This window comes from Etheostoma cragini, chromosome 7, assembly GCF_013103735.1.
Source record: "Etheostoma cragini isolate CJK2018 chromosome 7, CSU_Ecrag_1.0, whole genome shotgun sequence".
Classification (NCBI taxonomy): Eukaryota; Metazoa; Chordata; class Actinopteri; order Perciformes; family Percidae; genus Etheostoma; species Etheostoma cragini.
The window spans coordinates 8,440,345-8,456,176 of record NC_048413.1 but is presented as its reverse complement, the minus strand read 5'-3'; the positions used below and the strand labels follow the sequence as shown (position 1 = coordinate 8,456,176).

Below are 15,832 nucleotides of genomic sequence, written 5' to 3'. Positions count from 1 at the left end.
TCGGTTGTACTATTTTGATAATCGTTGGGAGCCGAAATCGAAACCGAAACCGAAATTCAATTAATTGCACAGCCCTAAGTTTTATACATTTAATTTATCAAAACTTTAATATATTTTACTTTTCCTCTGTTCTGTTGTGACAATAAAACAAATTATTATCACATTATTTTAGTAAGAACTCATAAATCACTACAAATAACTAATTTTAGGGAAATCTGTTTTGTAACGTGTTTCTGTATTTAAAAAATATACATATTGACCGATAAATCGGCAGATCAGATTTTTAAATAACCAAATATTCGTATCGGCCTTTAAAAATCCTTTATCGGTCGAGCTCTAATACTTTACTCTATGGCGAGATAGGACGCAGGAGAGAATATTTGCAGTGCAAACAAAAGCACTGCATTGTATAAACAAAATATATTTTTTCAATAGTTACAATAAGATGGAGGTTAAGAGAGTTTACAGTGAGTTGAAATACCATCAAGGTACTTAATGTTGGTTTATTTCATCAGGTAAAAGGTCTGAGTTGTTTGTAAGTCTGAAAGACTGCTTGTTTAGTGCTGCTAAATACCAAGTTGGCGGCCTTCCATTCACACATGGTCCGTTTGTAACCCAGCATGACAGCTGTTTGAGTCCCCTCAGAACAGAAGGATCACCTATCACAAATACACTAGGACAAAGGGGAACTTCACATCTTCGAATACCTTCCATATAGGCGCAAATTCCCCCCGGAAGTCCCATTTCTTAAAGCAGTCTCATGGCATGTGCATCAGAGTGCCCTCTCCCCCCCCCGGCACCTCCAGCACTAGGGGTTATATGTCCATTAAACTCTGATCAGGATATTAAAATTGAATGCGCGAGTTTACAAGATCTTTGGACAGCTTTTCAAAATGACTTTAAAAAATTGTTTTGCCCATAGATGTAGGTTTTAACAAATGGTAAGTAAAAGAAAACAGAAATATATTTTTCTTCCTTATTCATAAATCAACCCATCGTTTACGGTGAAGCCCAGATAAAAGAGTCACCCACTGGTTTGGCTTCTTTTTTTAAAGACGAAAGAGAGATCATTCTTACTTGGGTGGATGGATGGATGGATGCATGGATGGATGCTGTGACATGGTTAACTGGTAGCCTCAGTCATGTGGTCTTTTCTTTAAAACCTCATGGAGTTTTTCCTTCCTGGATTTTGGAGAGCTGTTGAGAAAAGTTATGTAAATGTTGGTATTTACATTTGTATCACAGACATGGCTTTATCTGGTTTGAATGCTTACGTGTTCCTGTGTACAACTGTCAAACAGCATCACGGTTTGCAAACTTTCACAACTCCTTAGGTGAATGTGTGTAAAACGTTCTTCCTGTAGCCAGGTGTTCTGGTCCACCTGCGTGTCAGTGTTTCCTACCATGTGGCACTGCTCTGCCCACGGGGAAATCCGCCGCAATGCGCCATTCCACATTAGCCTACGTTGTCAACACAGTTCAACACCTGTAAGTAATAATCCCACTGGACCCTTAGGCTACCAGTTCACCTAACACAGAGCCATATTTCTCTATTACTCTAACCCAACAGTTCTTACGCTGCTCAATTCCCCGTTTGTGTAGCCTACTGTAATTTAGGACAACGCGGTAAAGTTAGCCATGTTTTGTTTTTTACAACGTTCTCCTGCTGCTTTCATGTTTGATATTTTCATCCTTTAGAACCTGAAAGCCTGTTCTGTATCCCTCACCGAACAGCACACACGTGACGGAAAGCAAAGAAAAATACGTCTTCTCTGACAAGTCCTCGAGAACAAACCACTAGACTCGGACCACTACGTTACATTTTAAAGTTTAACGTAAGCTTCTACTACGAGCTAATGACGACAACAGTACCCGGCAAATAGCCAATCAAATTGCAGCTTTAGGCATGCGCATTGTTGTTTCCCCAACACTCGAGCATCGCTCTGGAGCCAAGTGCAACTAAACCACACTTTTACTATAAACCATTACATCCAAACATAGACAGTAACCAACCACCACATAACATTGTAGAATAATGATAAGTAACAGCAGCAACCCTGGACTTATATCTTGTATAAATCACGGATTTTTCAGTTTAAACTCACTCACATGCTGCTGCTAGCAGATGGGGCTTTACCATAGACTGAATATATTTTCAATACATATGCAGTCTATGGGCTTTACCATTTTTTTTTGTCAAACTCAGTTGGGCATGTTGTTTTCATAATTTGTCGGTGAGAAGAAAAAAAACGGGCAAAAATGTGATAAGTAGGACTACATAGGAGGAGTATTATTTGACATATAATTAGAGTAGTTTTGTGTGGTCATGTTACTTTTACTCTGACAGATTTAGACAGGAAGTGTCGCTGTTGTTGCTGCTAACGGACGACTGTGAGCCACAACATAACGTTACTCTAAAGAGAGGATTTTCCCACATCGCACAGTGAGTGAGAATTCATTACAATGTGTCAAAAACTATAAACAGGTCTATTGTAGCTCGTTCGAAATCAACCTCGTCTTGATGCAGAAGGCTAGTTTCAGCTTGCAAACAACTTGTCAGTAACGCTACTGCTGTCGTCCAGGACAGCTAACGGTAACGTCAACTGTAGAACGTTAGCTTGTAACGCTGGCTAATAGGTTTATAGCCGTAATGTGAAGCTTTTAAACGGGAAAATAAATTGACAACAGTTGGTATTATATTTAAGTCTGCTTGCGGCTGCCACACGAGCATATATCACCAAGTACCAGGAAACCAACTAACCGCAGCAAGTAAAGTGTCTTTTACGGTAACGTTACTTGCTAACAACAAGACGGACTTTTTACGTTAAGATATGTAGCTAGCTAATTAGCTCATGTTCAAAGCCTTTATCTATTTTTCTTTTTCAATTTGGGGAAATATATCCAAACAAGTAACTTATCGGCCATTATGCGATTGTGCTACTTCCTTGATATGCTTAATACTGTGAGCAAATTATTTTCACTCCGTGTTCCATCAGATTTCTCCCTGATTAAGAAGGGCACCATGTGGAAGTCACATGAACGAGAAGGATGAGGCAGCCCGAGGAGAGAGCACACTGTCAGTCATAGCGAGGGGCTTTGCTGCTTGCAAAGGCCCTGCACGAGCAGCAGCCTGTGTCCCCCATCTCCTGAACATATGCAATGAACACCACTACTGAGCCCCCTGCCATCATAGATGGGGATGTGGCAGTCAGCTATGTGTTGGTGCCATTTTTCCTCATCACTATTATTGGAATAGCTACAGCTGTGGTAAGTGGCTAGTTGGGTTGGTTGGCGTAGGACGACCTACACAAAAGTGACTTTCTGATAAACATAGTGTATACAAGTGCAAAGTAGAATTAAAACCTTTAATGTGGGAGAAATGAAAAGACACTGTGATAACTAAGTGAGAGACATAGTATATGTAATACTCTTCATTTTGTTTCAGGTCATGTACATTCGTAGAAAAAGGAGGTAGGCTTGTAATCTACCTACTTTGATTTCACAGTGCTTTCATGATCAACTTGATTGATTCACTTCTGTGACAAAGTGTCAGGGATTCTATCAATGATTTATTTCATTTTGTTCCACAGAATTGACAGACTTCGTCATCAGCTGTTACCAGTGTACACATATGATCCATCAGAGGAACTTAATGAAGCCGAGCAAGAAATGCTGTGGAGAGAGGAGGATACAAGGGTATGATGCACCGCTTCTTTTCAAACTACTGTAGTTTTGTGTCCTTTGGGACATTTTCCAACTGCAAGTGAGACAAGTTGTCATTGTGAAATCAATAGAAGATCGCAGTATTATCACTTAAAAAATGCATTGCTAAGTCCAGTTAGCATGTGAAAAATCCTTCAATTAATGCTACCATAAGGAAGGTGCACATTCTTTCTAAATGTAAAGGGTTGAATTACACGTCAGGTCTTAATACAACTGACCATATTTTTCACAAAAGACATAGCTACTGTTTACTTGTTTGCTCTCAGTGTATTTTTTCAACAATGTGGTTGTCTTTGGTTGCACCATTCACTCTTAACAGCACACAAGTTCCTCAAATGGTTAGTCACTTCCTCCTCCACAATAGAAACTAAGCTGCAAAAGTACAGTAGAAAATATGACAGTAGTAATATAGTAGAAGGCCTTACATCCCTCACAATAGAGTTCCTCTCAAGTGATCAAATATGTTATAAACATGACTGACCATTTGTTTTTCCACCCAAAATGTGGCCTCTCAATCATATCCTGAAATCAATATTCATGTTTGGTAACATTAGTGTCTTAAGATAAATAGATGATTTATTGTCCTATGTAAGAGGAAATCTAACATTAATTTCTTATACCAAATCTATGCCATTGTGTACATGTGGCTGCCATTCTAATTAAATTTTAAACCAATAGTGTCTTACCTGCTTCTGAAGTTGATCTGTACTCTCCTGGTGGTACAAATGCTGCAGTATAGAAATAGCTGGAATAGAAATAGATTGAATAGATGGTTATGGATGGAATAACACCAACAAAATGAAATGATTGGCCTGGTTGAGTCCAATCATGCACTGAGCAATGGGAAACACTAGGTGGCAGTATTGACCATGGGCATAGTTGCTCATTACGTTTTTACTCCAGTTGTGAAAATAAGAAATATGAAAAATAGGATAGTTTAACTTCTTTAAAGGGTCATCTCACCCAAATCACAAAACATCGTTTTGTCACCTACTGCTACAGGATTATTACTTACTTCTTCTTAGCTTGTGGGTTTTTGGGATATCCGTCCCTGCTGCCAATCCAATACAGAGAAAGTGAATGGAATTTTGTTGGTTAAAAAAAAAACTCAAGAGTAACATGACTTTCCAGAACCAGTGTCCCTGTTACTGAGGAGAATTTGAATACTTTTAACATTGAGGGCTGTGGATTATATTCAGTAACCAGGACACTGTTCCAGATGCAGAAATCTTACGGGCTCATCACATAAAACGGAAACATCATCATGGCTTGATACCACTGGGGGGGTGGGGGTGGTAAGTCTTTTTTTTTTTTTGGGGGGGTGAACTGACCCTCTATTATAGTCACAACAGTTTCACATATCCTCACTAGAAACAAAATGGTGCTGAAATTCTGAAATAAATCACAGTGCTCAACTAAACCCTGCTTGCACTTTGCATTGTATGTCCTCAGATTGTACAAGGTTGGGCCAAAAGTTATCAACAGCGACGCCCTCTTCTGACCAAAGACGTCAATGCATGATGGCAGTAGACCATGGCGGAGTGGAGAAAACTTTCGGCCACAGAGATGAGTCATTCTTCCAAGTCATGCACAAGATTTTCTTTGTTTGATTTTTCGTTGCCACCGTTTGTCCGGTATGTCTGGTTTGTATGTACGGACAGGGGGACAATGCCAATCCTGTGTGCCTAACAGATGCAGTATCATACATATATTTATTTGAAATTATTTATTCAAACTCTTTTCTTACTGTGGTGTTCAGCAACATGACTCAAAGTTTCGAAAGGTGGAATCTCACCAAAGATAAAGGTTCCTGTAGGTTTCTGCTGTTGTTTACATTCATTGTGTTGTTGTGGGCGACATGCGGCGAGCGCTAATGTTCCTGTGGGTTACACATGGCAGATGCACGGACTGACGGGGGTTTGTGATCACGGGTTGCTGTGCTGTTTGCAGTGCATTAAGAACAATTATGGCTTCTTTGACGAAATGCTTTAAGAGTCTCATTTGTTGACGTAAAAGACTAGCATGACTACAAAAATTCAGTTTTAATCTCAAGTTTCATATTGATAGATTTAAGATATTTAAATGTTCAGATTAGGTTGTGATTTTATTTCAGTTTCATTTTGAGTCAGAAGGTTGAATATACACTTTTGGCTTGAAGTGGCTCTCAGAATTTGCCAAGCTGCCCCACAATCCGGATCTTTTAGTGGTTTTGCCAAATCCAATGACTCTTATCAATGGCATGCAAAGCCAGATATGGAAGTAAATAACACCGACCTCCTCATCCACAAAATGAGCTATGACTAGTGTCCTAAATATCTCCTGTCTACAATGCATGGCACCAGCACAAATGTACCTCCAGCTGAAGATGAATGCCATAGGTATGACTGTATCAAGCACTCAGGAAACCTTGCTCCTTTCTTGATGAATTGTAAATCTTCCTGAATTTTATTAGGAATGTAAACTATAAACAGCATTGTTTGAATTGTTCTTGAAGGGTTGTTCATTTATAGGTTGTGAATATAAAATGTCTTGTACAGATAATGTCTGGACTTGATGTCAGGTATGAAATTAATGTGTTTCAGAATGTTTTTGTTTTTTAATAGTTTACCCCAGAACATTTTCCTTTGTGCTCCCCAGTCATCTTTACATCTCACTGGTTATTGTATATGCATTCTATTAAGACTTTGTGACACACTGATGAAATAGGCTAGTCACAATTTAAAATAAATGTACAATCAGGACCTTAATATGCACTGGTAAAACTCATGGAAAGGTTTTCATGGAACACTGATTTCAGGTTGCCCATGACAAAAGTCATAACTACTGATGTGAATGAAGTTAGCAGGACTGTTAAGTGGAACTTTCAGATTGTTGTACCAGTTTGTTGCTTTAGGACGTAATTGAGGCTGTTGATTTAAACATAATAAAGTAATATAACTTTGTCTTTGTGCTCATTGTCATCTGCAGCTAAACTAGCTGAGAAGTTCATACAGTGTAGAGGAAATTACACTGCACACCTGCATGGAAAGCTGTTGGGTAGGAAAATACATTGAAAAATGACAAAGAAATTTCTCTTTATTGACCATTTCTGATACAAATTGTTGTAGGGCACCATAGAAATATAGACATTGTACATTTATATACGGTGTACATTAAAAAGAATGATCCCTTCCTGTTGACTTTACAGTATATCAATGAATGGATGCAAGATCTTATGTAAAAATGATACAGATGTTGTCCAGAGTAGTGCGATGATGAGGAAAAACATGAAATGACCATTGTATGAGTATGGCGAGGGTGGCTGTGTGCGATACTGCCAAGCACACACACTGGCCAACAGAACCGTTCATTGGAAAGAGTGCCCAGTCTATCACAAACACAAACATTTGTCCATGAAAATCTGAAGCAACATTTCAGTGCACCAGAAGAATAAAAACACACCTGCTAATCTACCACAGTCAGCGAACACAATAGGCAAGCTGACAAGTCTCCCTGACTTGCTTCACACATTTGAAACAACCTGTCTGCAAGCTCCGGTTTATGAACGAGCCAAGACGTGCTGCGAATGTGCACACGACAACAAACTTGACATGTTAGCTCATTACAGTCAGGTTTAACAAAAAAACAACTTTGTATTAACATCTTCCCAACTCATGCCAGAGATTACATTTTAAAAAACAAATAACCAGTTTAATGCAATTATATGGTAAAGTAAGCTGTTGAGGTATGAAATTCCAGGCATTGCCATGCCTGTTTGCAGTTTTCCGGGTTTCGTAACAGGTTATAGCAGCTTAGGTGTGTGGAAAAACCCAGTTAAGTGAACTGTGACTGCAGGTTCCCTGACACTTAGAAATACACAACCATTTATTTCTCATAGCAGACAGCATACACCTCACATCTTCAAAAAGACTAAAAGTTAATCACTGTTCTAAGTGATGACAGAAGGACCAAGCTAGATGAAGCCGTGAGAGCTAGATGGAATGAAAAAACGTACAGCCGTTTGATAGTTGTGCCACCAACTATCCTCTATTACAATCAAACTCCTTGGTCGACCAATTGCAATTTGCCTTCCGAGTGATGGAATCTGAGGACCACGTGAAGACAAAAAGATGCCAATGTAACAGCATTTGTAAAAGCTCCCTGAAGAGATGACACTGATGCTCTCTGCCTAGAACTCTGCCAACCCTATCCTTAAAAAACACATACCAAAAAAAAAAAAAAAGATTTGAGTTTTATTATAAAATGAAAAGCAGCACACTCATGTTTTTGTTTTTTTCAAATGTATGTAACCCTAAGGAACAAAACAGTAAATTCATCAGAATAGTCTGATCAGACCAACCATACACTTCTACATCTCCCCACTACATGCCAAGGACCGTGAAGGAAGTTCAAAAAGCATAACTTTATCTAAAAAGGAGAGAGTGAAGATGGTTCTGCTCCACTGGTGGGACGGGGTGAAATGGGGAAAATGCTTCTACCATCTGTTACCTATTGTCATCCTAAACACTGAAGCTCAACTCCATCTATAATACAACGCAAAAGGATAGGTTAACCACTTCACACACACACAAAAAAAAAAAAAACAGTATGTATAGGTAAAATTCACCTTTGTCCAGTACAAAACACAGAAAAATCTATATGCCCTACCATCTCAGATGCGGGTACAACAAATAAACATTAAGCAGAGAAAATGTCCTACAAACCATCTTTAACGGGGGGGGGGAACAGAAATGTCCAGGCTCCTGAGAGCACACTTTTGTCCAGTATAAAAGACTTGTGATAACATGACATGTAGAGAAAAGGGCTGTTACCTTTCATGTAATTCTTAGATCTATGCTTGAGCAAGGTCCATCGTTCTATCCAGTGCTGTTGCATGATATTTGTACGGTGTGAACCCTTCTTTTTGGCAAAGGGGGCTTAGTCGTGAACAGTGGTCATGTGGTGGCACTGGTGTTGGAGATACAGCCCAGTTCTGGTTAACAGTAAGTCAGTATGTTGAGTGAGGTAGCATGCGTTGTGATTACTGGTCCTCTTCTTCATCTTCTTCCTCCTCCTCAGATGATTCCTGGGATGCCTTTTCTTCCTTCTCCTGTGACAGTAAGGAAGAAAAAGAGTCAGGCCTAGACTACACCCACAAGGAAAATGCCTCTCAAATGCCATCAACAATAACGGCGTGTGATTCATGCCTCAACGTGACTCTTTACTTGGTATAACCCCAAACACTAACATAAAAAAAAAAACTTCTTTGATGAAGAACTCTTAGGGGAAGGGTGAGCCATCTGTAGTTAAAAGTGATTAATAAAAAGGAGTAGTGAGTCACAATGGAGCATCATGCTTTTGCTCCCCACTCCCACTGCCCAAGATGTTCATTCATAAAAAGGAGAGGGCTGGTTAGGAGGGTAACTTTGGGTCATTCCTTCCTGTGACTAATCCAATCCAGACTTTTTCAAGAGTACGCCCTAACCACTCATGCACGACGGAATGCTACTACAAGACCGCACTTTTTTCCTAGATTAAAACATGCTTTTTTTTTACCTGGTGTACATGGCCTGGCAACTCATTTCACAATGACAAAAACTGTCAGATTACTCAGCATTTGTATTAAGAACCTTTTTAAGTGCCATGCAGGTTCAGATTTGCCTTTAAAACCCTGACCAGGTAGAAGCTTTATGCAGCCAAGAAGCTGCTCTAAATGAACACATTGCCTGACACAAATAGCTGCAATGAGTAAAAATGACTTGTCTTCAGAGGAACAGGCCGGCATGGAATTAGGAAAATGCAATTTTGCCCAGCAGAGATTCATACCAATCATTCAATTGGGGGAGGATCGGTTTAAACAAAAAGTACTAATGTTGCAGTCAAGGGACTCTTACCTCCTTCTTAGGTCTTCCCCTGCGTTTTCCCCCGACAGATGGGGCTGCTGTTGCCTTCTGTGAAGGAAAACAGTACATGTTAAAAAGAGCAATGGGTGGGGCAATTGGTCTGATTTTTAAGTCTGCTCAGTTAAAGGCTCTTTTTGTTTTCTTTTCAACCTGGACCCTATTTTCCCCAAGCATTAGTGTGTCCAAGTGACTAATGGGAGGGGGAAAAAAAAATCTTTTAAATTGGTCCAGTATTAAGTGAGAACGCTACAACTGGCGGCTGCAATTAAAATCATATACAGCAAATGTGCATTGCCAATTTTGTCTGCTAAAAGGGCAGTTATTGCCACCAACAGGCTCAGGTTGTTACCCTAGGTTTCTGACAGCAAAGAAAGGATTGCTACAGAGATAAGATGAAAGAGGAACCCAGATGGATTTTCTTTCAACTTTGAATGAAGTGTATTTTACGCTGATGAAATGACCATTTTAATAGAGTCTGGTCTAGGTTTGGCAATAGCAATTTCAGGGATGTTATGTTTAAAAAAGAAAAAAGGATCTTACTTCAACAAAAAGGTCGATCTCTGCAGTGATCCTTTCCACAATGTAGTCAGAGAAACCAATTATCTGAGCATGCTCGTGGTAAAATGTTTTGTAGACGTAAATTGACGGTGTGCAATTGCCCAATAACTTCGTTGTAGGTTGTTAGCAGCAGTCAGGCTGAATACTGGAACAATTTCAAAGATGGATGTTTCCATCAGTCAGTTACACACAAATACATGGGAAAATAGGGTTTATAGGTAAAAAAAAAAAAAAAAAAAGTTACCCTAAGACTTTTTTGTGGGTATCAGAGTAAAAAGGTAAACAATCCAAAACCCCACAAAGCTCTGCTTCTAGGTGCCTGCAGATGGCAGTAGTACTTCTGTAATGAGACACATGGAAAGGGGGCATTGGGTTCACTGGCTATTATCTGGAAGGCCGACAGGAACTGCACACAGGGCACTCCAGTTCGCTGGCCACCTGGTCTGAGGCTCAGAGACAGCTGGTGGAACTGAGCGAAGACACAAACCCTCTGCAGCTCGGCCCTCGCTGCTAAACCTATATCATACATGCATGTGCGTTTTACTCTTACACCCTCTCCGTTCTTTCCCATACATAGCAGTGAAGGACGAGCACACGGGGGAGCTGGAGGGTTGGGGCAAGGGAGAGAATCCGTTGTTGCTATGGAGACGACAGGCAGAAAAGAACTATGGCTGTGTGCTGGGTGGGGGCGGAGGGGTGCTTAGTGTCAGCTTGGAAACAGTCTTGCGGCCTCTGCACCTGCACTGTGCATGACAAGCTGCAGGAAGCAGGAGGACAGGAAGTACAGAGTGAGCATCACTTGAAAAAAAGAAAAAGAAAAAAGGCAATAAACCGTGGCTCTTTACAATGGGAAACCCAAGCCATGCTATTTTTGACACCAGAAGAGGGGGGGGGGATAAATTGCAGCCAACCAATACATCACAAGTAACAGCAGGACGTCCTTTTAAGAGGATGGGGTTAGCTACCGTTAAAGTGTTAATCAACCGAAAGGAATCAGGGGTTAGAGAAGGGAAATGGTTGTGAGAGAAGAAGATGGGACAGCGAACGCCATGTGTGGCTTAATCGCAAAGTCTTTTCTTGGCATGGCCGCCATTCCGGCTCTGAATGTATCGAAGCTGTTGCCGAAATCATGTAGAAAAACATGTCCACAAACAGCATTGACTTACTTTGCCCTTGCTGGATGTCTTGTTTTTGCTGCCCTTCGGCCGTCCTCTGGGCCTCTTTGGGGTAGGGGACCCACTTGGTTCCTGAATATCAAGACAGTCAAAAGATAAGTTAGCGTGTCCCGTCAGCTAACAATCTTCACTTGATCGGCTGGATTTCTTTCGGGCACATATTAGGAAGAGGAGTGGGTCACAGCAAATATTAATATGGGCATAGCTACACTTGCAAGACTCTCGGACACAACGTTTATCTTTCAATGTTAATGCACAACGTGAACTTAAAAGACTGACAGGTGCTCATAATCAAAGGACGCCATGGGGGGGGGGGGGGGGGACTAAAATAGATAAAAACAGTTAATAAAAAAAGTGCCATTCAGAAGCAAAAATGAAAGCAGTCTCACTGGAGGTACAGGAAGGGGAATATCCAAGTTAACCCTGTGGGGATTACCATCAACACCAAAATGAAAGGTAAATTCAGTATCTGTTCATGTGATCATTTGTGGTTGTACGCTACGTCATGGCAGACCTTTCTCCTGTAGCATTGCAAGAGTGTTTACAACCGCAGCTCATGGCAACCGAGCAATTCAATACTCAAAACACCCGGCGCTGAGTGACAGCTATACGAGCCAGTCTGTGCTTCGACTCGGCCATGCCATCCATTACATGACGAGCGGAGGTGGTTCAAGAAGGGGGTTAATATCGGTTTAAAGGTGTTGAATTGCAGGTTGCTTACAAACCTTTGAGACACACAGGCCGTTTGTTGTAGACTACGCGTACACCGATAAGGGGTGAGCAAATGGTCACAGGGTCTTGCTGCAGCCATATCTTGATTCACTGAGGGCTCAGTAGAATAGCAAGGGCTTATGTTATCTGCATGAGCACTTTACTTCATCTTGCTATAATCTAATCTACCTGAGCATCAACTGGAACAGCTGTGAGCTTGTTTTGTTTCCGGTTTAACACCTTAAAGGCCTTCATTTTCTCAATGCATAAGGCAACTTTTATGTTTTAGGTTGGTGATATTCTCATAGCTGATCTTATGACACTTTTCCAACAGATCTTAAAAAATAAATAAATAGGCAATATTTACGTCAGAGGTCTTCACTTGGGGCTGCTTGCGGGGTCTTCCACGCCCCCTCTTCTCTGTTGCCTCCTTTTCTTTCGGTGAAACTGTCCCCTTGTCGCTCATGTTTGCTCAGCTTTTCAGACCTAGGAAATAAGTCACACCGGTCAGACCTCACACACACACACAAACACACACACAAAATCTGTATATCTAAATATCTATAAGACTGTGCTATAAACCCCAAACGCGTTTAAAACAAATTAATCCGTCTTTATTTTGAGGTCTATTTCTGTCTCATCGGAGAGACATTACACCGCTAACGGTGGCACACAAGAGGGATTGACACCACACCGGCGGCTCGCTTAGCTGGGACACCGTAGGAGGTCGGACGCCGCATAAAAAAATAAATTAAAAAATCTGCGAAAGACTACTGAACCCGGTGATCCTTCCCCGTCCCAACCATGTTTACAGGCCCCGTTGCTGTGTAGTTAGTGTTGTGACCATTAGTCGGGCCTGCGCGTTCAACTATCTCACAGCGTGTCTGCACGCCGGGGCCGTGGACACATCCACCTACAATGGCTCATGTGTTGTCGGTGGAATTTTGCAAGCTAAATCGAGCCGGCAGTGCCACTTTTCAAAAAAATAAAAATAAAAAATATGTTTAAATAAGCACAGAAAATGCAAGCGAGCGAGGTGCTTTTGGGTTCGTTTGCGGCGACGAAAGCCCGGGGCCAGAGCAACAAAAGACGGCTTCACCTTTCAAGCATGCAGGCTCTTCTCACCGGAGCTCCGGCTAGAGCCTACGCTGTAAAATGCTTTCAACCCGAGCATGCAAAGTTCCACCGTCGTGTTTCTTGCTCACTCACCTTTATCGCTCGGCTACAAGCTCTGCTCTCAGCAGGCTACAGACGGAATGTTTCCCCTAAGCCTGGCTGGTTGTACCCGGTTAAAAAGCCTTGCACTCGTATATAGGCTACAGCTTTTATTCGTCAGACAACACACAGCCCGCCCCTTTCAAATCCCAGCGCATGCTGCATAATCACAACCCCTCTGTGAATTAGAAATAATAGTTTCCTTTTATAAAGAAATAAGCGCTTTAATTCTTACCAGCAGGTTGAGAAGTTTTGTTCCTACGACGTAGCACGCGTGTCTCTTGTCTCTGCAGATAACGGGGAAAAGGCGCCAGCCAGGAGGAGTTTTGAGGCAATTTAAAGAGCCGGGGGAGGGCGGAGATATGATAAATGGGCCACCAACAGTAGCCTACTAGAGGAGCCCCCCCTTCTTCCTGTATCCTTCAGGAAACCAAAACACCAAAAAGCATGTGTAAAAGTAGCTGAATGTACTTTTAGAAATATAAGGAATTATAAAAAGTAAACTGTGTCTAATAGTGTATGCATGTGCCTAACACATACCCCAGTCTCCACAGTGATGGTGAGTAAAATATGACCTCCCCCAATGTAAACACAAGCCGGCTTTAAGCTCAGAAAGCATTTTGGGTTATTTTCCTCCCAAAGCATCAGGTTATTTTGCAGAGTGGTGGATATACAATTCATATTCTGTACTTGAGTAAAAGTACAACAATTTAAACTGCTTTAGTGCAACAACAAAAAAAGCCCTGTCAACATAAGTTAAAGCATGCAAGTAAACATTAGTTAGCAGGACAATGGCCCATGTGAGTGTTAGGCCTACACTGTAGGACATTATTGGATTATCAACTAGGATTTTACTGTTGGTTTTTCAGCTCTTTTTAATCTCCTTCAAATACTGTTGGGTAGTTTATTCTGAGATAATGCATGACGTTCTATAAAGTGATCAGATGTTTTGGATGTCAAAACCTATCTTGAAAAGTAAGCAGCTGCCCCAGAGATATACTATTATATACAATATTTACCTCTGAAAAGTAGTGGAAGTAAAGGTTGCATGATCATGGAGCATGATTGCTGTAGAAACTAGGTTCTCTCTCTCTCTCTCTCTCTCTCTCTCTCTCTCTCTCTCTCTCTCTCTCTCTCTCTCTCTCTCTATATATATATATATATATATATATATATATATATATATATATATATATATATAGCTTGCCTATTTTGTCATGAATAATGTGATTTTAATACATTCTACAATTTTTTTAACCCTTGTGTTGTCTTCTCGTCACCCATGAAAAAAAAAACTGTTATAGCTTTTTCCAACATTTTTGTCACTTTTTCAATGTTGTGGGTGCTTTTTTAAATGTTTTTTCAAAGTAATTTGATATTTCTTATGTTGACATTTTCAGCGCTTATTTTGAAAGCCTACTTTTTTTGATAAAAAAACTGAAAATGGGTCAAATTTTACCCGAGGACAACATGACGGTTAAAGTAGCCTACTCAGTCACTGTTATTAAAAAAAGAACATTTGGGATGTAATTATAAATACTCTGGAAGGTTGAAAAAATACAAGTAGAGTTTAAATATGTTTGAAAAAAACAAAAAAACAAACAAATTAAAGAGCATTTAAAGTAACCCCTGGTTATGCTACCTTTACAAAAGGTTCAAATGGCTGCAGGATGCCTTTGTGTTGTTCCACCCGGTGTTGAAGTGACCATTTTGCATTTGAAATGGTAAACATCGCATGGGTGTGTTGGATACAGAGGAGACAAGGTGAAGAAGACATTCCAAACTGTGCTCTAATCATCCCTACTGGTATTTTCACACACTGGTTTCAGATGTAAACCAACCCTTCTACTATGCAATTGAATGTAGAGTGACCTGAAAGTGGCCCAAACAGACCATTTGGCTTCATGTTTTTTTTCTTCTATTTTACCTCTACTACATCTGTTGTTTCGGGACTTAAATAACTCGATGCAAACAAAAACATTTGTCAGCGCTTAACCGTTGTCATCTGCGGGGAGCAGACAAATATCAATATACTGTACGTACATGATGAGAAGAGTGTGGCTTTGCTAAAAAAAATCATGGATAGGGCATGAATGGAGAGAGCACTTTTCTCAATGAGTCCAATGTTCTGCTCAGCATGTGCTTGCCTTGCATGCCACCCCCTTCCCTCCCTATTTCTCACTCTATTCACTTCCTTCCTCTCTATCTTCCACAACTACTTCAGCCCCATCCCCCTCTGCCATACATACCCAGCCCCTCAGTGTGTGTGTGTGTGTGTGTGTTTGTGTGCGTGCATGTGTGTGTTTTATGTGAGGAATGTTGTCCTTCTCAACCACTGGCACCACCTGGAGACCAAAGAGGGGAATAGATAATGTGACTGATCAAAAAATATGCCAAAAATATGTTAGGATTTTACAAATTTGCTGTGAAGCGAAACAGTTAACAAATTGCAAAATCAGTGCAGACACTGGAAACTGATAACAGAGCAGAATGGGCTTATGTCCTGTTATATATCAAGAGGAAGATTTTTAAATGTGAGAGCACAATTTCGCAAATTCAGTTAACATT

At 40.6% G+C, this 15,832-nt stretch overlaps 2 protein-coding genes across 5 annotated transcripts; one reads left to right on the top strand and one right to left on the bottom strand.

The window, feature by feature from the left end:
- The first annotated feature begins 2,217 nt into the window (after nucleotides 1–2,217).
- On the top strand, nucleotides 2,218–5,702 carry smim29 (small integral membrane protein 29). Of its 2 annotated transcripts, none has more exons than XM_034877246.1 (5): nucleotides 2,218–2,443; nucleotides 2,997–3,267; nucleotides 3,446–3,471; nucleotides 3,591–3,696; nucleotides 5,176–5,702. In XM_034877246.1, exons 2-5 carry the CDS (start codon nucleotides 3,160–3,162, stop codon nucleotides 5,242–5,244), a joined length of 309 nt encoding a protein of 102 aa, XP_034733137.1. In that variant the 5' UTR covers nucleotides 2,218–2,443; nucleotides 2,997–3,159; the 3' UTR covers nucleotides 5,245–5,702. The 2 variants fall into 2 exon arrangements, with proteins under 2 accessions (XP_034733137.1, XP_034733138.1); XM_034877247.1 differs by lacking the exon at nucleotides 2,218–2,443 and adding an exon at nucleotides 2,482–2,786.
- A 1,078-nt stretch (nucleotides 5,703–6,780) lies between these two features.
- On the bottom strand, nucleotides 6,781–13,621 carry hmga1a (high mobility group AT-hook 1a). 3 transcript variants are annotated; one of them, XM_034877244.1, is made up of 6 exons: nucleotides 13,500–13,621; nucleotides 12,417–12,535; nucleotides 11,330–11,410; nucleotides 9,597–9,653; nucleotides 6,990–8,812; nucleotides 6,781–6,934 (listed from the first exon to the last, which is right to left on the bottom strand). In XM_034877244.1, the coding sequence occupies exons 2-5, from the start codon at nucleotides 12,513–12,515 to the stop codon at nucleotides 8,744–8,746; spliced, it is 306 nt and encodes a 101-aa protein (XP_034733135.1). In that variant the 5' UTR covers nucleotides 12,516–12,535; nucleotides 13,500–13,621; the 3' UTR covers nucleotides 6,781–6,934; nucleotides 6,990–8,743. The 3 variants fall into 3 exon arrangements, with proteins under 3 accessions (XP_034733135.1, XP_034733134.1, XP_034733136.1); XM_034877243.1 differs by lacking the exon at nucleotides 13,500–13,621 and adding an exon at nucleotides 13,259–13,395; XM_034877245.1 differs by lacking the exon at nucleotides 13,500–13,621 and adding an exon at nucleotides 13,149–13,364.
- Between the last annotated feature and the right edge of the window lie 2,211 nt (nucleotides 13,622–15,832).

Bases quoted from the DNA above. Each gene is read 5' to 3' on its own strand.
- hmga1a (XM_034877244.1), bottom strand. From the start codon at position 12,515: ATGAGCGACAAGGGGACAGTTTCACCGAAAGAAAAGGAGGCAACAGAG. The intron at 11,411-12,416 runs GTAAATATTGCC...CTTGATATTCAG, and splicing joins CCCAAGTGAAGACCTCTGAC to GAACCAAGTGGGTCCCCTAC. The intron at 8,813-9,596 runs GTAAGAGTCCCT...TTACTGTCACAG, and splicing joins GGGGAAGACCTAAGAAGGAG to GAGAAGGAAGAAAAGGCATC.
- smim29 (XM_034877246.1), top strand. From the start codon at position 3,160: ATGAACACCACTACTGAGCCCCCTGCCATCATAGATGGGGATGTGGCA. The intron at 3,472-3,590 runs GTAGGCTTGTAA...TTTGTTCCACAG, and splicing joins TACATTCGTAGAAAAAGGAG to AATTGACAGACTTCGTCATC. The intron at 3,697-5,175 runs GTATGATGCACC...GTATGTCCTCAG, and splicing joins GGAGAGAGGAGGATACAAGG to ATTGTACAAGGTTGGGCCAA.